At 38.8% G+C, this 21131-nt stretch overlaps 3 protein-coding genes and 1 long non-coding RNA gene across 4 annotated transcripts in view; 1 reads left to right on the top strand and 3 right to left on the bottom strand.

Annotated features, from left to right (window-relative positions):
- Positions 1-369: 369 nt before the first annotated feature.
- Positions 370-7081, bottom strand: LOC122994407 (acyl-coenzyme A thioesterase 1-like). Its single transcript, XM_044369096.1, has 4 exons — positions 6981-7081; positions 5939-6441; positions 2274-2461; positions 370-1190 (listed from the first exon to the last, which is right to left on the bottom strand). Exons 1-4 carry the CDS (start codon positions 7001-7003, stop codon positions 582-584), a joined length of 1323 nt encoding a protein of 440 aa, XP_044225031.1. The 5' UTR covers positions 7004-7081; the 3' UTR covers positions 370-581.
- Positions 7082-8711: 1630 nt separating this feature from the next.
- The window catches only part of LOC122994412 (acyl-coenzyme A thioesterase 1-like), a 20466-nt gene continuing 8046 nt past the window's right edge, over positions 8712-21131 (bottom strand). The window contains exon 5 of the mRNA XM_044369101.1: positions 8712-9063. Within this exon, the coding sequence (XP_044225036.1) occupies positions 8989-9063 (75 nt within the window). The 3' untranslated portion in view covers positions 8712-8988. The remainder of the gene's footprint in view (positions 9064-21131) is intronic.
- LOC122994411 (acyl-coenzyme A thioesterase 1-like) lies at positions 14553-19565 on the bottom strand. Its single transcript, XM_044369099.1, is given in 5 exon segments — positions 14553-16339; positions 17938-18077; positions 18411-18558; positions 18560-18920; positions 19460-19565. Coding segments are annotated over 5 exon segments (1281 nt in total). The 5' UTR covers positions 19483-19565; the 3' UTR covers positions 14553-15730.
- LOC122994422 overlaps positions 19774-21131 on the top strand; it is a 2946-nt gene continuing 1588 nt past the window's right edge. The window contains exons 1-2 of the long non-coding RNA XR_006406595.1: positions 19774-20565; positions 20791-20969. This is a non-coding gene — a long non-coding RNA (uncharacterized LOC122994422). The remainder of the gene's footprint in view (positions 20566-20790; positions 20970-21131) is intronic.

Below are 21131 nucleotides of genomic sequence, written 5' to 3'. Positions count from 1 at the left end.
GAATTCTAGGAATGGCTCCAGCCCTGCATGGACAGGATTAATGTGTGTAATTCCTATTTTAAAGTAGTGTTACTCTGGGTTTTACCAACAATGATTGGCTATTTGCTTCTGTGCCTCCACAGCTTCAAGCCACACTTCCACGTCTACAAAAAGACTATTTTCAGTCAGAGCGGACAAATTCCTACTAACTTGGTGAAAGGCTACTTAAAAATTTTGAAGGTGTCGCCAACTTTTGAAAACGTCTCACATTATGCTGTCTTTTCCATGTCCAGTGTTAATGATTTTTTAAATTAATTTTTAATTAAAGCTGTTTCAGTGTAGTTGTTTTTCTTTTGTCTTTCTTTTTTCAATTAGGGTTTTTTGTGGCCATTTCAGGCTTTTTGATTTCACTTTCCATGCTCAAACTGCCATTTCATGATATCAATTTGTCATTTCAATCTCAAATTCCTATTTTCTATTTTGTTTTTACATTTTAATAATCAAAAACATTCAATCTTTATTCATGATACAGCAGTTAATTGGCAGTCATGATGTCATGATTGTTTTGTGTTCCTCAATCTTTCCTATCATGGTTTTTGCATCTATAACTTAGCTTTAGTCTTCGTAGCTTCACAGCTCAGGTGAGATCTGAGGAACTCCTGGATCTTCTTCCACATGTGGACTTCAGCTGCTGCGTGGGACCTGGGCTCACCGCCCCACATGACTGTTGTGCCTGCGATGTAATGGATGCTGGAGCGGCAGTAGGGTCCATACGGCGGCTCCAGTAAGTGTCCAGCTCTTGGGTAACACACACTTTCAAAGTTCTCCTTCCCATGACGCTTCAGTCTCTCCACCATTTGGTCCATGAAAGCCTTGCTGTCCCAGTTGAGGTCGTCCTCTGAAGCCACAAAGAGAAAATGTCCCTTGGCTTTTTCGATGGGGACCAAGGTGGCCTGGTTCTCCTCTGCCAGAGGATTGTTAGTACAATACTTGCCTATGACGGCCCCTGACTCAGTGGGAATCGCCTTGCTGAGGTCAGTCAGCAGCGGTGAGAGGATTTTGCTCTTCTTATAGTAGAGAGGAATAGCCACATTTGCACTGCAGCTGTTTATCCACACCACTGCCTCAACACCTGGCACAAAAGCAGCAAGTGAAAGTGCAATGTCTCCAGCCTTTGATCTTGATAATATACCAACTCCTTTATTTCCCACCTGTGAAAAAACATGAAAAATTAGAGATGAAGAAAACTTTACACACACAGAGCTTAGAAACTGAGCTATGAGGGTAAATTAGGATAATAATGCAAAAGCTACATAAAATGCAGAGGTCTCCTGAGGCAAGGTGGCTCTTTCAGTTAAAAAACTGCATTACCAATATATTTTGTAAATTGTATGATAAAACTGGATAAAAACACTGTATGTCATTATAACACAATGGCTGAAAATGATTTGTCCCTTCCAAGAGGCAGCTTGAGAAACCACAACACTGCAAAAACTGCCAAAAGCTAACTTTTATGTTTATTATATTAATTATTAGAACATTACCTTACTTGCCAACATGTTGAGCTGTTCACTCAATTTGACTAGACAAAATTGTTTTTTGAAAAACTGTGTAATAACACATTTCTGAAATAACAGAAAGCAGAAATCAAAGTCCCCCTCCACTAAAAAAATGTGTTTTGCTTATTGTTACTTCAGTTGGATTTTTGAGCTTGACTGTGCAGAATGATGTGCAGAGTTTGTTTTCACATTCATCTGCTGAAAATGAAAAGTTTATCTGTGCTCACCTTAAATCTGAGTTTAAGGCATATACTTATGAACAGGATTTGTGACATCACAACTAGTCTGGAGCCAATCATGGCTCCATATGCCATTAACTGTGTGTTCACACATGCAGTAGTAGTATTCAGTATCTGGCCTCTCATGAATCTGTAGTTTTGACAAAGACTTAAACTTGCTGTGTGTACTTCCTAACAGTAAGAGGCAGCATGAGACTGTGGTTTAACCAGAGACTGTGGCTGTATGTCTGTGAGCTCTGTTTTCCTCTCATTATACCATAGGCCACATCTCCCAGCCTCATTTGTTCTTTCCTGAATTTCAGGTTATTCGCTGTTACATTGGTGCTGCCGGGTGATATCTGTAACACTAACAAATTAACTGTTGCTTAACTTAGTTAAAATCCTAAAGTTAAAAACCTCAAGTAATAGTTGCTGACCACCTAATGTGTCATCAAAATCAAAAGCTTGTAACTTTATGCTGCTGTGTTTAAGAGCAACAATTACTCATACAGCTCACCTTAGGTTGTTGTTGTAAGAAATCAACTGCTTCTTTAAAATAGTCCAGATGCATCTCTTTGACGTTTTCGGGCTTGTCATTGTACACTGACACAACCAGAACCACAAACCCTTTGTTGGCCAACAGACAGGCTCTCTTCTCAGACATAAAGGTGCACAGATCCAACACAGCGGGGAACGGACCTTCACCTGGACAGAAACACACACAATAATATCAATAGATCATAGAAAATATGACATCTTAATTCTTATACTTCGATGTGATGACCCCTGTGGGGTCATCTGTTGTGTGCTGTTTTTACTGTGCAATTCACTGGATTGTCTGCTTTGTTTTTGCAGGTGATCATTAGCACATTAGGTGATCGTTGCAGGGATTGTTAGTTCATTTAATTCTGGGCTGCAGCACAGCTCAGTCTCTAGCTGACACTTTGGGCACTTGGCTGCTGTTCCAGCTCTCCCATCTTCCCCACAGACACTTTTTGGTTTTGTTATGTCGCCTTAGTTTTGTTATGCTTTATTTTCATGCACTGTGCAACACCCCCACATACATCTTCCACACATGCACATTATACTACTGATTATACTGATATCCACACTCCCTATTGCAAATATTTAGTTAACTTTTGATTTGATTTTAACTTTTTGTGTCTCCTATTTTGTTGTCGCAAAGAGCTGGGTCATGACAATGTAGTTACACAATAAGTAACACAGGTACCACTACTACTATTACATCAATAATTATATTTAGGCATTTGATTAAGATCATTTAACTTAGTTTATTTCAACAATCGAAAAGAAGCATATATTACAGTCAATACTGAAAAATAATAGGCCTTCTCACATCAGACATTTTGATTGTCATAGTAGAAAAAGCACAGATGTTACTGATAATATTAATGATGACTCTGAAGCAGCTACTTCAGCCATCATTCATTTTGTTATTTACAGCTGTGCTTTTCCTACTATGACTAGTCAAAATGTCTCCTGTGAAAAGGGCTTTCAATCAATGTGACAACCATAGCTATGAATAGTTATTTGATTGTTTAACTAATTTAATTCAGCAATTCAATTTATTCAATTCCATGTTTAGCTTTTTTTAGTTATAGCTGAATATAAGCATTTTTCATTTCATTTGTTAAAAGAAAACCAAAGAATCTCGCACACTGTCCATCACATGAACTCAGACCTCCATCAGGAAAAATTCATACAAACCATCCTGACCTTAATCTGTATACACAGTGGTAGGGATTGTTACAGAAGCCCTGGAAGACAGATGAGAAGAAAATGCTGGTGATTCAATTTCCTAGTCTGATCTAAATTGTTTTTCTCCTGTGTTTAAGAACGGGTGAGGGCTGCGCGATATGGCAAAAAATATGATCACAGTAATTTTTTCCATGTTGATCAATATCAATATTCATGACAATATATGATTTTATAATGCTGCCAGTTTGAAGAGTATCCGGACAATGACTAAGGCCTGAAGAAACCAGAGGGTTCATTAGTTAAACTGTAGAAAAGTTTATTAACATAATAAATAGAACATAATGTAAGCATTTAACTTTGCAAACATGCTTTATCTGCCTAGCAAACAACGCAAGTTAGCTTGCCTTGTTATACTCTAAATAAAACTAGAAGTTGTGACTAGTATCACATCAAATTCCTTTGGCCATCTCTCAGTTTTAGAGGTAGAAATCTGAGTAAAAAGTGCAAAATTCTAAATCAGCCATTATGCTACATCTTTATATACAATAGGGTCCAAAAGTCTGAGACCAAAGGGGTCTCAACTGTGTATATATATAAAAACCTCTTCATTTATCTTACTGACTACATTATTTGCTGTGCTTAGCTCACGTATCACTCGATTCGCCAGTTTTCTTAATGAAACAACACTAGTGTTAATGATTAGTAGCCTTACGTTGCAACTCTGTTTACTTAGCTTTGTGCTTAGCCTAGATTAGCAGTTAGCCTTGTGAATCCATAGTAAAAGCAGCCTCATTAAAACGATGATGTGTGATGACTGAATGTCTCTACTAGAGACAAGTATCCATGAGTTAGAGCAGCTTTTTCGGCTAGGGTTACTTTAGACCAGACAGGCACTCTAGCTGTAGCCCTGCTAATGATGCAGATGAGGCAGAGTTTGTCCCTCTTCGCCAGCCTGGGTTCACCGTTTACCCGGGGACAGACTCTGACATAGAGGCTAATCTGAGGGTGCTCGTATCATCGTATTGCTTTCGTGCCCCTCGGTCCCACATATTTTTTCCCTCTTTTTCAGAGGACATCCACTTTCTTCACCAGGAATGGGCATGTACTTTGACATGCAACCCAAAAAGTGCAGACTGACTGGCTGTTGTCACGTTTATTTCTGCTGCGTGATAGGCTGTTAGATCTATCCATATCAAGTAAAAAATGTCTGAAGTTTATTATCGTAATCAACATAACTTTTATTGCGATCCTGTATCGAAATCGTTTTATCGCCAAGCCCTATGTTTTGCCAGGATAATCTCTCTAAGTTCCTTTTTTTTTCCATCTGTGAATTTCTCCATGCACTCTAAAGGCAAGTTACACATATTGCATGTTAGCGAGTTATGTAACATTATTCTCCGAACCCCACTTAGAGAACCAATGACTTAGATCAGTTACCCTAGAGGCCAGTCAGCTCATTTTTGTTTGTTTAATATTCCAGAGGAAATTGACTGGTGGGTCCAACAATTCATAACATAACTTGCTAACACACAATATATGTACTTTGTGTTTAGAGTGTATGGAGAAATTAAAACTCAACTGGAAGAAAACTTGGATGGATTTTAGTCCTATTTAGAACATGGGGTAGTGGTGCACTTCAGCCTCTTGTGGCCAAAATGAGTATTACAACACCAAATACTTTGAGAAATGATCCTGGCAAAACCAAAACAAAACAAAACAAAAAAATAACCTGCTAAAACTTTTAGCTAGAAACTAGAAAATGATCCTGGCAAAACTTTGTTCACGTGCCAAAACCTTTTCCACATGTTTCACAGATGAAAAAAAACAAATATAGGAACTTGCAAAGATTATCCTGGCAAAACCTTTTTCTCACCCGTTTTTAAGTTATAAACACAGGAGAGAAAACAATTTAAATCAGAATTTTTTTCTCACTTGCATCTCAGGATTTCTGTAGATTGTTGGCATCCTCTGATTTACAGGATTTTCCATCTTTATATGAATGATACTGTTACATGTTGCCATTTGTTTGTATGAAAGTCTGAGGACTGAAACGTTGTGTTATTAAAGTGAGTTCAAGTGATGGACATTATGCAAGTTAAGTTTTTTTGATCTCTAAGACCTTATGGTGTGCCGTTATCACTTTATTTTTTAAAATGTTCTTCACTTGTAAATGTAATCCTTATATAAATACTTCACCTTTAGAAGAAATTTGGTTTCTCACACATTTTTTCCTGTTTGCTTGTCAATATTTCATTTGATTCACATCAGGCTGCTACAGGGACAATACAGTGATACAATGATATATGCAGATGAATAATGTGGTTTGTTCACAATTAGGCAGAGTATAGTGGCAGAAAAAAGAATGTCAATAACTTTGTTGCACATTCATAAGACATTGCAGAAAAACACACTATTAAGCTGTAATTAGACAATGATGAAGACAGAAAGTAGTGAGCCACTAACCTGGAGGAGTAAACAGGACTCCATGAAAGCTCCCCTCTTTGACGGGGACCCGGCTGACCCCGTCTCCAATTAGAAACCTCTCATTAGTCGCCTCTGCTAGCATCCTGCCCTCCCCCTCCAACTCATGCACAGAAAACTTCACCACATGAGGGTTTAGTGATCTGTTTTTTTGAAACCTTTTATGCAAGGTGTCCGCACTCATCGACCACAGCAGACCCATTGGTTCAACCCCAACGTAACTCCCGCTGAGTGAGGGGTCTCTCTCCAGATCGACCTCCCCGTTCCCATCAGCCCTGTAGGTGGCCGAGGAGCTGAACACCACTCCCTTCTCATCAGTCGATCTAGCCCTCATGGTGACCACCTGCCTCGACCTCAGCCCGGCCACCTTCACCTGAACAGGCTCATCGAACAAACATCTGGCACTCGGCAGCAGCCTAAGTCTGATTTGGGAGGTCATCTCTTTTGAAACTACTGTTGTTTTCTTCACAAGATTAGTCTTTGTGCTGAGAATGTAAAAAAAAAAGTTTACAATCCTGTTTATAAAAATAAAGTGTACACTTTATTTTTTAAAAATTGATTCGTTAATCACATCAACACTTGATGAAAAGTGTTTTAAAAATAAAAAAGAAAAGTGAGTGTCCTGGAAACAAAAAGTCTAGATAGCAAAGTCTTATTTACATGGTTTGCATTTTAAGGTATGACTCAGAGTGTGAGGGCTGATTTATTACATACATATAAGACTGTAAAGTCAGAGCACCTGTCTAAAGGGTTAACAAATGATGCAATAGCCAGTAGATTTCAAATCAAAGTAGAGAGATGATAAGGTAATCATGCACATACACACATATATCTGTGTCCTGTTCACAGATGATGGAGCACTGATTAAAACAAGACAACAACAGAAGACCTCAGCTTGTCAAAAGCCACCCAGTCTTCAGTGTCAGTCGACTCAGACACAAAATGAAAAAACAAAGCCCTCCCTGCATCTTTTAATTTCCTTTCAGGGACTGCAGAAGGAAAGAAAAGTCGAAATGTGACCTACCTGCGGTTAAAGCAAGTGTCCATCTAGAATGAAAATGACTATCATGTGGGTTAAAAGTCCCTTATGTCCATCACAGTCTCCTGATGGTGCACAACCCAGTTCAAAGTTTTATTTTAACTGTCGGTACAGAACGTACTGTGTGTTCCTCCAAGGAATGTGTGTGTGCATGTGAAATATTGATTTATTGTGAATGATTTGACCAATGAGCAGCATGCGCGGACCTGGAGCCTAATGGCAGTTTGTCCACAACTGACCTCTCTCGTGTCCTCTCTGTGATGTGACCTTGCTGCTACACAGCTGCCTAATTCAGCATTTAACATTTAACCAGCCTCCTCCTGTATTAGCATTCAGTTGTTTGTGATGTTGAAAGTTTCTTTTTAATGTGTTAATGTTCATCATTGTGTATCTCAGGCTCTGCCGGGGGGGTTGTGAGCTCAGGGACAGAGTGTGTCAACCACACTTGCCAAACTAAAATGCATGTCACTAAAATAAAGGGTTCAAATCATGAAATTGTGTCCTGAATGAAATGTTTGTGTGTCTGCCTCTTCTCTGTACTCATCAGGTGTATTCTCACAATAGCATGCATGTGTTTGTCCCATACCTGACAAGCAGACGCAAAAGGGACTGATTGTTTCAGCTCAGTGGGTTTTTACTATTTTCAGACAAATCCAGTCATAGACTGCATGGGGCCAGTTTAACTGTCCGCTTTCCAGTGTCATAACTGTGCAATGGTTAGTTAAAAGTAATGGTTAGGTAAAGTGGTGGTTTGGTCCCTCTGACTGATATATTATTATATATGACATCATTAGATTATTAATACTGAAGCATCAGTGTGTAAGCAGCATGTTACTGTTGTAGCTGCTGGAGGTGGAGCTAGTTTCAACTACTTTATTTACAGTTAGCTAGTTTAGTCCAGTGGTTCCCAACCTAGGGGTCAGGTTTTACAAAATTTAAAAGTATCAAAAGTACAAGTGCTTATTATGCAAAATGTCCCTACTCAGTTACATATATACATACAGATACACAGTTCCTGTAGAAAGTATTCACCCCTCTTGGAAGTTTTCATGTTTTATATGTTTTATAACATCAAATCAAAGGGATTTATTGTGGCTTTTTATGACACTGATGAACAGAAAAAAATCATAATGTCAGCGTGAATCAAGTCCTCTTTAAAGCGATCTAAATTAATTACAAATATAAAATATAAATATATAAAAATATAAAATCCATTCTGTTTTACATGTCAAGATCTAAAAAGTAACCATATCTGTGAAATAAATGTAGTAAAAAGTACAGTATTACCCTGAAGTATAAAGTAGCGTAAAATGGAAATAAGTAAAGTACAAGTACCTCAAAATTGTACTTAAGTACAGTACTTGAGTAAATGTTCTTTGTTACATTGCAGAGTCATTCTGATGCTTGTAGTGAGTAATATAGACTTAAATCACCTTCTATATCATACTTTTGCTAAAATCAACACAAGTCTAAATTTTGCCCTTATATTCGAAGAAATACTTGAAAGAAATTATGGAAAATATTGTGTCAAGATGTTGAAACATCTTTGTGACAATGGCTGCTGACGTTCTGATGGATGGTTTTGATAAAGAGGCAAAAAATGCTAGAAAATTTTAAGTGCTGTGCTTATTCTCCTGTGTCCCGTGTCAGTTAAAGCTGTCTCTTTTATTTGTGTATTTTCAAATGTTTTTGTTGTGTGCATTTTTACATGTGAGCTTTTCCTTTTTTATATTTAAGGCTTGTCTTTACTTTATATTCTCCAACATTTATATTATGGACTGATAATCTCTATTAGTTCACTAAAAATATCTTGGCATATTCTCTCCTGCATTAGTTTATAATCATAATCTTTCAATAAAGAAATATTCAGACATCAAACATGAAATCGTTCACCTCGTCACAAAACAGTCATATGTAATGATACACATGTAATTAGCAGCCAAGATATCATGACTGATCTGTTGCCACGTCTTTCTTATCCTCCTGTTTGCATCTATAACTTGGCTGTAGGCCGTGAAGCTTCACAGCTCAGGTGAGATCTGAAGAACTCCTGGATCTTCTTCCACATGTGGACTTCAGCTGCTGCGTGGAATCTGGGCCCCCCACATTGCTGGCTTGACTACGACACCATGGAAGCTGGAGCGGCAGTAGGGTCCATACAGTGGCTCTAAGTAATGTCCCGCTCCAGGGTAACACACACTTTCAAAGTTCTCCTTCCCATGATGCTTCAGTCTGTCCACCATCTGGTCCATGTAAGCCTTGCTGTCCCAGTTGAGGTCATCCTCTAGAGCCACAAAGAGAAAATATGTTTTCAAAAGTGGTTTTGGGCAACAATGGAATTCTGTGTCATAAGACATAACCTATATCAATCAATCAATCAATCAATCAGTTTTTATTTATATAGCGCCAAATCACAACAAAAGTCATCTCCGGGCACTTTTCACATAGAGCAGTTCAAGACTGTACTCTTTAATTTACAGAGACCCAACAATTCCCCCATGAGCAAGCACTTAGTGACAGCGGTAAGGAAAAACTCCCCTTTAACAGGTAGAAATCTCAAGCAGAACCTGGCTCTTGGTGGGCGGCCATCTGCTTTGACCAGTTGGGTTGAGAGAGAGTCTAGGCCTATAGCAGCATAACTAAGGGCTGATCCAAGGTGAGCCTGGTCGGCCCTAACTATAAACTTTATCAAAAAGGAAAGTTTTAAGCCTAATCTTAAACATAGAGAGGGTGTCTGCACCCAGGACCGAATCTGGAAGATGGTTCCACAAGAGAGGAGCCTGATAGCTGAAGGCTCTGCCTCCCATTCTACTTTTAAAGACTGTAGGAACCACCAGTAAGCCTGCATTAGGGGAGCGCAGTGTTCTAGTGGGATAATACGGTACTATGAGCTCCTCAGGATATGATGGTGCCTGACCATTAAGGGCTTTGTAAGTTAGGAGAAGGATTTTAAATTCTATTCTAGATTTTACAGGAAGCCAATGTAGCAAAGCTAAAATGGGAGAAATGTGATTTCTTTTTCTAATGCCATTAGATAATGTGTTTCTAAGGTGTTAAGGGCCAAGCACAATAACTTTATCTTTACTTTACTTTATCTGAGTTTAGTAGTAGAAAATTGCAGGTCATCCAGGTCTTTATGTCCTAAAGGCATGCTTGGAGTTTGTTTAATTGATTGGTTTCATCAGGCTTCATTGACAAATATAATTGGATATCATCTGCATAACAATGAAAATTTATGGAGTGTTTCCCAATAATATTACCTAAAGGAAACATACACAAGGTGAATAGAATCGGTCCAAGTACAGACCCTTGTGGAACTCCGTGTCTAACTTTTGCCTTCACAGAGGATTCATCATTAACATGTACAAACTGAAATCGGTCTGATAAATAGGACTGAAACCAGCTTAATGCAGTTTGATTAATGCCAATTAAATGTTCCAGTCTCTGCAAAAGGATTTGATGGTCAATTGTGTCGAATGATCTAAGATCTAACAGGACAAGTATGGAGATCCATGGGTTCAACCCCGACATAGCTCCCTCTGAGCGAGGGGTCTCTCTCCAGATCGACCTCCCCGCTCCCATCAGCCCTGTAGGTGGCCGAGGAGCTGAACTCCACCCCCTTCTCGTCAGTCGATCTGGCCCTCATGGTGACCACCTGCCTCGACCTCAGCCCGGCCACTTTCACCTAAACGGGCTCATCGAACAAGCATTTGGCACTCGGCAGCAGCTTCACTCTGATTTGGGAGGCCATCTCTTCTGAAACTACTTTTCTTCACAAGGTTTGACTTTGTGCTGTGATTGTATAAAAAAATAAATAGGAAACTTACATTATTTCAGGAGAATGACATAGCAGATACATTATACATGTCTGTGTTGAACCTTGTTTGTCTTTAATTTTTCTCCACCAAAAAATACACCAAAGATTCAGGACCATCTTTTTTCATGACGGCGTAGAATCTCAGGGTTTTATGTTCTGTTAATGTTTGATTTTTTTTCCAATTATCTAATTAATTATTTGTGCATCTTTAGATTTGTTCATCTATAAAGGTATATACCATATTATTTATGTAACTATGTGTTTTTTGTGTTCTTTGGTTTGTATTTTGCGCTAGATACAGCACAACAAATTGCACTTTTCCATTCAAATATTTTTTCCTTCCTTCCCTCTTTTAAATTATGATTACAACCCTCTTTATAAAAATGAAGTGTACCATTTCTTTTAAAAAAATTAATTTGTTAATCATATTGAACACTTGATAAAAAAGTGTTTTAAAAGAAGAAAAAAAACCAGAGTGTCTTAGAAACAAAAAGTCCTAGATAGCAAAATCTTGTTTACATGGTTTGCCATTTAAGGTATGACTCAGAGCGTGAGGGCTGATTTATTACATAAATATAAAACTATAAACTCAGAGCTCCTGTCTAAATGGCTAACAAATGATGCAATAGCCAGTAGATTTCAAAACAAAGTAGAGAGGCGATAAGGTAATCATGCACATACACACATATATCTATGTCCTGTTCACAGATGATGGAGCACTGATTAAAACAAGACAACAATAGAAGACCTCAGCTTGTCAAAAACCACCCAGTCTTCAGTGTCAGTCGACTCAGACACAAAATGAAAAAACAAAGCTCTCTCTTCTCTGTTTCTCCCTGCCTCACATAAAGACTTGTGCATGTATTCCCTTATGGAAGCTGACAAGACAAGGGTTGACTGTGAAGGACGGTGCAAATTAATACATAAGGATTAGGAAGGAGAGTGACTGTAATGGCTTTTATTTTAGTCCACCAAATACTAAGTGAGTCATCAAAATGATTGACTTGAACAAATGTTTAGTAAAGAAAGCAGTTTGTCACAGAAGAGACTCGTTTCTCACAACGTAATGTCATCATGAAATGTTAAGTTTCTCTGAAGAAGAGATTTTTTAACTAAGTATCATGGTCATGTGCCTCTTTTAATTTTCTTTCAGGGACTGCAGAAGGCTAGAAATGTCGAAATGTGACCTAACCGCGGTTAAAGCAAGTGTCCATTTAGAATGAAAATGACTGTCATGTGGCTTAAAAGTCCCTTATGTTCATCACGGTCTCCTGATGGTGCACAACCCAGTTAAAAGTTTTATTTTAGAACGTACTGTGTGTTCCTCCAAGGAATGTGTATGTGCATGTGAAATATTGATTTATTGCGAATGATTTGGCTCATGAGCAGCATGCGCCCACCTGGAGCCTAACGGCAGTTTGTCCACAACTGACAGAAACGTTGAATATCTACGTTTCAACACGTGAAATACGTAGCATATCAACATTTCTACAAAACGTATCGTATGAAAATGTCAACAAAACGTTTTATGTCAACATTTCTACAAAAACTTTATATCAACATTTCCAAAATACGTATCATCTCGACATTTCTAAAGTGACCGGCTTTTTTAGTGATATATCGGCCGTTTTTATTTATTTATTTATTTATTTTATTTTAACCCAAACAATGATCTTTCCCCTAACCCAAACCAAGTGGTCTTTGTGCCTAGACCTAACTAGACCTTAACCACAGCGTTGTCACACCATAAAACGTCATTATTCAACGGTTAGAAATGTTAATATGCTACGTTTGTAGAAATGTTGATATGATACGTGTTTCACGTGTTGAAACGTAGGGGAGAACGGGGTAACATGAGCCACTTTTTACATTTGATGATTTTACTGCAAAATGAAAGTGTATTTGTTTCAAATAATAGTTACTATATATACCCTAGGTTGTTGTGTACCCATGGAAATTAAAGATTAAACTGTGATCTTTGTGTTTTAGCTACAGAGAGAATGTGTGTGTAAATGTGCTTTTGTGTAAACAGACAAATTAAAACAAAAACTTCAAGGAATTTAACTTAAAGAAAATTAAAGGAAAAACTGGTCCAGGTCTGAATGCTTGACCCCTACAGTGAGGGGGTCTGGGGGCTCTGTTATGCTGTGGGGGGCATTTGGCTGGCAAGGTTTGGGTCCACTTGTCCCCTTAGAGGGAAGGGTCGCTGCTAATCAATATAAAGTTGTTCTAAGTCATCACCTTTATCCTATGATGAAACATCTCTATCCTGATGGGAGTGGTCTCTTCCAGGATGACAATACCCCCATTCACAGGGCACGAGGGGTCACTGAATGGTTTGATGAGTATAAAAATTATGTGAAGCATATGCTATGACCTTCACAGTCACCAGCTCTCAACCCAATTGAACACCTATGAGAGATTTAAACCTATCTTTTTTAATTAAGATACAAGACTGATAACTTTAGTAACATGATGAATCCACTTGGCATGAGAAAAATCTTTTTTTTTTTTGCTCTGTTTTGCTGACCACTCTCCCCATGTGCTTGAGTCCAAGGTGGATTGAGTAATGTGAACTATACTTTCTTAATTTGTGGTCATATCATTACTTTTGTTTATGGTTACCTAGATAAAGGGGGTGGCTCATTTTACCTACTGGCTCCGTTTACCCTGTTCTCCCCTTTATATTCAACGTTTCTGTGGTTTGCAGAAATGTACAATGCCAATGTTTTCTCCTGGCGACTGGATTGCAGGGACAGTGTGTGTCAACCACACTGCCAAACCAAAATGCATGTCACTAAAATAAAGGGTTCAAATCTTGAATTTGAAAAATTGTGTCCTGAATTAAATGTTTGTGTGTCTGCCTCTTCTCTGTACTCATCAGGCGTATTCTCACAATAGCATACATGTGTTTGTCCCACACCTGACAAGCAGACACAAAGGGGACTGATGTTACTGTTGTAGCTGCTGGAGGTGGAGCTAGTTTCAACTACTTTATATACAGTTAGCTAGTTTAGTCCAGTGGTTCCCAACCTAGCGGTCGGGCTCCTCCAAAGGATCAGCAGATAAATCTGAATGCGGCCAACCTGACAACCTGACAAGTCACGTCCTCCATAGACAACTGGCAGTTGATGTGAATTGCGCAGATATGTGAAATCAATAAATTTGTTTATTTCTGTTGTCATTTTCAGCCCTAATTGTAACGTTTAAAGATATATAACTAAACACAGTGGATTTAATTCATCAAACGAGACATCCTCACTCATTCCAGCATCATTTCGAGGAGACGTCATGACACACAACATCTCAACTATCAAATATGTAGAAGTCAGCTATGAATATATAGAAATTATTCAGTAACACTTTAAACTCTAAAGTTTACACTTAAAATTCATTATTAACATTTTACACTGTTAATAATAGCGGAGACCAGGGACAGTTGTAACATGTTTTGCAATTTTCCCAATAAATCAAAAAACATTTACACTGGAACTGTCCATCTGCTATATTATAAACTTCAATGTGTCAACTAGTGAATCAATGTATTTAAGTGGTTTTATGAAATATGTACAGGTTGCAAAGTTGATTTAAATACAGTCACTCCACTGTTACAACTGGCTCAGAATGAAAAAGATTATTTAACATTCATGTTATTGTGACTATTCACTTCTTTTTTTTAAAAAAAAAATGAATACCTTCACACTACATGACAAAAAAGAGGGGAAGCCATCAAATTATAATGCAAGAAAATTATTTAATGGATAGAACACACATCCTCAAAAAGGTTTAAACATGAAATCAAAATGGATTAGTTTGAGGACAACATTCAGTACAGGGTCACACATGGCAAACGCCGTATGATTTGGCCACTTTCCTGACTGATTTACCCTGTTTTATGTCATCTGAAGCCGTCTCCAGCTAAGGAAGTGGGACTCCCCTGTCTGTCTTTCTCTTTCTGATATTTAGCATGCTGTAAGCAAAGATGTGTTTCTACTGAATATTAGCATCCAACTAATGCAATTATTATTAACTTAGTACGTAATTTCATGACATTTTACATTTAATACATAGTCTTCAGCTCCAACTATGGAGAAACTTCATAAAGATCCCTCTAAAGCCACAAAACGCTTTAACTTTTTTCACATGTGCAGGAATCTTCCTCAGTACCTATAAACAAACTTTGATGTGTAAAATCATGTAGCCTGTCACACTGAGAGAGAGACTTCTGATATTCTGCTGATATATTCTTGAGATATTCACAACAAAACAGAGGAAAAGGTACCATTAAATTCACATACTAACATATGGAAGCAATAATAACCTGTATCATACTTTTGCTAAAATCAACACAAGTGTAAATAATGGAATAATGTCTCGATTAAATAAATTTTGCCTTTATATTCAAAGAAATACTTGAGAGAAATTATGGAAAATATTGTGTCAAGATGTTGAAACTATCTATGTGACAATAGCTGCTGACATTTTGATGGATGGTTTTGATAAAGAGGCAAAAAATGCTAGAAAATTTTAAGTGCTGTGCTTGTTCTCCTGTGTTCCCGTGTCAGTTAAAGCTGTCTCTTTTATTTGTGTATTTTCAAATGTTTTTGTTGTGTATTTTCATTGCCATTTTTACATGTGAGCTTTTCCTTTTTTATATTTAAGGCTTGTCTTTACTTTATATTCTCCAACATTTACATTATGGGCTGATAATCTCTATTAGTTCATTAAAAATATCTTGGCATATTCTCTCCTGCATTAGTTTATAATCATAATCTTTCAATAAAGAAATATTTAGACATCAAACATTAAATCGTTCACCTCGTCACAAAACATTCATATGTAATGATACACATGTAATTAGCAGCCAAGATATCATGACTGATCTGTTGCCACGTCTTTCTTATCCTCCTATTTGCATCTATAACTTGGCTGTAGGCCGTGAAGTTTCACAGCTCAGGTGAGATCTGAAGAACTCCTGGATCTTCTTCCACAAGTGGACTTCAGCTGCTGCGTGGGACCTGGGCTCACCGCCCCACATCGCTAGCTGCCATGCGAACAAATGGAAGCTGGAGTGGCAGTGGGGTCCATACGGCGGCTCCAGTAAGTGTCCAGCTCCAGGGTAACACACACTTTCAAAGTTCTCCTTCCCATGACGCTTCAGTCTCTCCACCATCTGGTCCATGTGAGCCTTGCTGTCCCAGTTGAGGTCGTCCTCTGAAGCCACAAAGAGAAAATGTCCCTTGGCTTTTTCGATGGGGACCAAGGTGGCCTGGTTCTCCTCTGCTAGAGGATTTTTAAGACAATACTTGCCTATGACGGCCCCTGACTCAGTGGGAATCGCCTTGCTGAGGTCAATCAGCAGCGGTGAGAGGATTTTGCTCTTCTTATAGTAGAGAGGAGTGATCGCATTGGCACTGCAGCCGTTTATCCACACCACTGCCTCAACACCTGGCACAAAAGCAGCAAGTGAAAGTGCAATGTCTCCAGCCTTTGATATTGATAATATACCAACTCCTTTATTTCTCACCTGTGAAAGAACATGAAGAATTAGAGGTGAATAAAACTTTACACACACAGAGCTTAGAAACTGAGCGATGAGGGTAAATTAGGATAATGATATATAAAAACTGCATGAAATGTAGAGGTCTCTTGAGGCAAGGTGGCTCTTTTAGTTAAAAAACTGCATTACCAATATATTTAGTAAATCGTCTGATAAAACTGGATAAAAACATGAATTTGTCTCTGTCTCAGCTTTCAACGGTGAACGGCCAAATACACAAGTGTGATGTGGAAACTTGAAACCTCCAGTATACACACACACACTGAGTGAAGCAGGAGACATCTTCTCACCAGCAGTTAAACTTTTGAATATGTACGTATATATTTGCATATTCATAGATTCAATGAAGGAGAAGGTGAAGATGTCATTTTAAGGATTTTAACAAGATAATTGAACTTTTTGGCAGGAAAACCCTATCGGACACAAATTATTATACCAAGCAGAGTATTTTTTTACATATATTAAAAGGGGACATATCACACATTTTGTGATTTTCTGTTATTTATTTACTGTTGAGATGTTAGATATCTATGTTAAACATGGTTCCAAAACTTGAGGTTAATGTATACAGAAATGCTACCTGTAACTCAAACGGCAGTTCTTCAGCCTGCTCTGAACACTCTGTGATGATTTTTCTATCTTGCTGACAAACTGACCGCAACTTGTCAGATTGCAGCTTGAACATGAATGTATGAATGTATATGAGAAGTTGACATTTTGAGTAGAGAAGCAGAAAAAGCAGTGAAATCATACAACTACTGTATGTCCGATGGTTTGTTGAGTCAACAAATTCTCCTGAGGGGCATTTTCCATAAATTAACCAATCAGAATACAGTGCGCTAATTGGGGCCTGTTTCAGACAGAGGCTGAACTGAGGGGTTGCATAAAGGGCCAGTATAAGATAAATAAAGAGTTTTTTAAACTGTAAATCCTGCAAAGATATTCAAGTACAGCCCCAGATTGAAAATATAGACCTATGAATGTGCATTTTATGTCCCCTTTAAACAATGTCTGGAGGGGATCTTTAACAATGTCCTACAAGCCGAAAATCATTGCAGGTTTAATGTTAACAACTTAACAGACTTTTAGACAAAACGTTGTTAAGATGATATTAGAAGACAGTGATGGTGGATTTCAAAGATCAAGAGCTGCAATAATACCTTCATTGACATGCTAAAAAATCATAGGAGCTGGAGTGCTTTGAATGATGACAAAGACTTAAACTTGCTATGTGTACTTCCTAACAGTAAGAGGCAGCATGAGACTGTGGTTTAACCAGAGACTGTGGCTGTATGTCTGTGAGCTCTGTTTTCCTCTCATTATACCATAGGCCACATCTCCCTGCCTCATTTGTTCTTTCCTGAATTTCAGGTTATTCGCTGTTACATTGGTGCTGCCGGGTGATATCTGTAACACTAACAAATTAACTGTTGCTTAACTTAGTTAAAATCCTAAAGTTAAAATCCTAAAGTAATAGTTGCTGACCACCTAATGTGTCATCAAAATTAAAAGCTTGTAACTTTATGCTACTGTGTTTAAAAGCAATAACTACTCATACAGCTCACCTTAGGTTGTTGTTGTAAGAAATCAACTGCTTCTTCTTCCGACACAGCCAGAACCACAAACCCTTTGTTGGCCAACAGACAGGCTCTCTTCTCAGACATAAAGGTGCACATATCTAACACAGCGGGGAACGGACCTTCACCTGGACAGAAACACACACAATAATATCAATAGATCATAGAAAATATGACATCTTAATTCTTATATTTTGATGTTGTGATGACCAACCCAGAAACTAAGAAAGTCAATAACGTTGCACATTCATTAGACATTGCAGGAAAAAACACAGTATTAAGTTGTAATTAGATAATACTGAAGACAGAAAGTAGTGAGCCACTAACCTGGAGGAGTAAACAGGACTCCATGAAAGCTCCTCCTTGGGATTTATTTATAAAATTAAAGATAAAATAATTTCAGCATTTTGCTTTAAATTAATAATTAAACCATTCAGAACACAACAGAGACATAAACTAACCTGGAGGAGTAAACGGGACTCCACGGATATTCCCCTCTTTAATAGGAAGCCGGGTGACGCCGTGTCCAATTAAAAGCCTCTCATTGGTCGCCTCTGCCAGCACGCTGCCCTCCCCCTCTACCTCATGAAAAGAGAACTTCACACTTCACCACATGAGGGTTTAGCACTTTGTTCTTGGAAAACAATTTGTGCAAAGTGTCCGCCCTCATCGACCACAGCAGTCCCATGGGTTCAACCCCAACGTAGCTCCCGCTGAGTGAGGGGTCTCTCTCCAGATCGACTTCCCCACTCCCATCAGCCCTGTAGGTGGCCGAGGAGCTGAACACTACTCCCTTCTCATCGGTCGATCTAGCCCTTATGGTGACTACCTGCCACGGCCTCAGCCCGGTCACCTTCACCTGAACAGGCTCATCGAACAAACATCTGGCACTCGGCAGCAGCCTCAGTCTGATTTGGGAGGTCATCTCTTCTGAAACTACTGCTGTTTTCTTCACAAGGTTAGTCTTTGTGCTGTGAATGTAATATAATGTATAAGGTAATCATGCACATACACACATATATCTGTGTCCTGTTCACAGATGATGGAGCACTGACTAAAACAAGACAACAATAGAAGACCTCAGCTTATCAAAAACCACCCAGTCTTCAGTGTCAGTCGACTCAGACACAAAATGAAAAAACAAAGCCCTCTCTTCTCTGTTTCTCCCTGCCTCACATAAAGACTTGTGCATGTATTCCCTTATGGAAGCTGACAAGACAAGGGGTGACTGTGAAGGACACTTGGAAAAAGTCCAGTGCAAATTAATACATGAGGTGTAAATACATAAGTGAGTCATCAAAATGATTGACTTGAACAAATGTTTAGTAAAGAAAGCAGTTTGTCACAGAGGAGACTCGTTTTTTTACAATGTAATTTCATCATGAACTGTCAAGTTTTTCTTAAGAAGAGGTCATTTTTTAACAGTGTATCATGTTCATGTGCATCTTTTAATTTCCTTTCGGGGACTGCAGAGGGAAAGAAAAGTCAGAAAAGTAGAAATGTGACCTACCTGCGGTTAAAGCAAGTGTCCATCTAGAGTGAAAATGACTGTCATGTGGGTTAAAAGTCCCTTATGTTCATCACGGTCTCCTGATGGTGCACAACCCAGTTAAAAGTTTTATTTTAGAACGTACTGTGTGTTCCTCCAAGGAATGTGTGTGTGCATGTGTAATATAAACTTATTGTGAATGATTTGGCTCATGAGCAGCATGCGTGCACCTGGGGCAAGTTTGTCAACGTCAAAGCTACTATAAGTCTTCAAACCTTATTACCGGAGTAATAATTTCCAAATTGACCACCAGCATACTTATGGGAGGACTTGAATTTAGAGATTGAGACCATAATGACTCGCTGAAATGGGAGTCTTTTGGAGCCAGGGACTTTTTAGAGCCAGCATCTGGCGACCGTCAGTGGTATTGCACTTCAAGGAACCTCCGCATTGGCTTCAATTTCAAGCCAAGGTTGTGGCTGCTTGGTATTAAGATGAGTTATTAGTAGGATAGACTGAGTGTTGACTTTGGCCTCTCCTTGGGATTTATTTATAAAATTAAAGATAAAATAATTTCAGCATTTTGCTTTAAATTAATAATTAAACCATTCAGAACACAACAGAGACATAAACCAACCTGGAGGAGTAAACGGGACTCCACGGATATTCCCCTCTTTAATAGGAAGCCGGGTGACGCCGTGTCCAATTAAAAGCCTCTTATTGGTCGCCTCTGCCAGCACGCTGCCCTCCCCCTCTACCTCATGAAAAGAGAACTTCACACTTCACCACATGAGGGTTTAGTGACCTGTTTTTTTGAAATGCAAAGTGTCCGCCCTCATCGACCACAGCAGGCCCATTGGTTCAACCCCGACGTAACTCCCACTGAGTGAGGGGTCTCTCTCCAGATCGACCTCCCCGCTCCCATCAGCCCTGTAGGTGGCCGAGGAGCTGAACACCACTCCCTTCTCATCGGTCGATCTGGCCTTCATGGTGACCACCTGCCTCGACCTCAGCCCGGTCACCTTCACCTGAACGGGCTCATCGAACAAACATCTGGCACTCGGCAGCAGCCTCAGTCTGATTTGGGAGGTCCTCTCTTCTGAAACTACTGTTGTTTTCTTCACAAGGTTAGTCTTTGTGCTGTGAATATAAAATTAAAAAAAAAAAAAAAGATTACAATCCTCTTTTTTATAAGTGAGTCATCAAAATGATTGACTTGAACACATGTTTAGTAAAGAAAGCAGTTTGTCACAGAGGAGACTCATTTTTTTACAATGTAATGTCATCATGAACTGTCAAGTAATTTTTTAACAGTGTATCATGTTCATGTGCATCTTTTAATTTCCTTTCAGGGACTGCAGAGGGAAAGAAAAGTCAGAAAAGTAGAAATGTGACCTACCTGTGGCTAAAGCAAGTGTCCATCTAGAGTGAAAATGACTGTCATGTGGGTTAAAAGTCCCTTATGTTCATCACGGTCTCCTGATGGTGCACAACCCAGTTCAAAGTTTTATTTTAACTGTCGGTCCAGAAGGTACTGTGTGTTCCTCCAAGGAATGTGTGTGTGCATGTGTAATACTGATTTATTGTGAATGATTTGGCTCATGAGCAGCACGCGCGGACATGGAGCCTAACGGCAGTTTGTCCACAACTGACCTCTCTCGTGTCCTCTCTGTGATGTGACCTTGCTGCTACA

This window comes from Thunnus albacares, chromosome 12 (genome assembly GCF_914725855.1).
Source record: "Thunnus albacares chromosome 12, fThuAlb1.1, whole genome shotgun sequence".
Lineage (NCBI taxonomy): Eukaryota > Metazoa > Chordata > Actinopteri > Scombriformes > Scombridae > Thunnus > Thunnus albacares.
The sequence above is the reverse complement of the archived record's forward strand: the minus strand, read 5'-3'. Positions and strand labels throughout refer to the sequence as shown.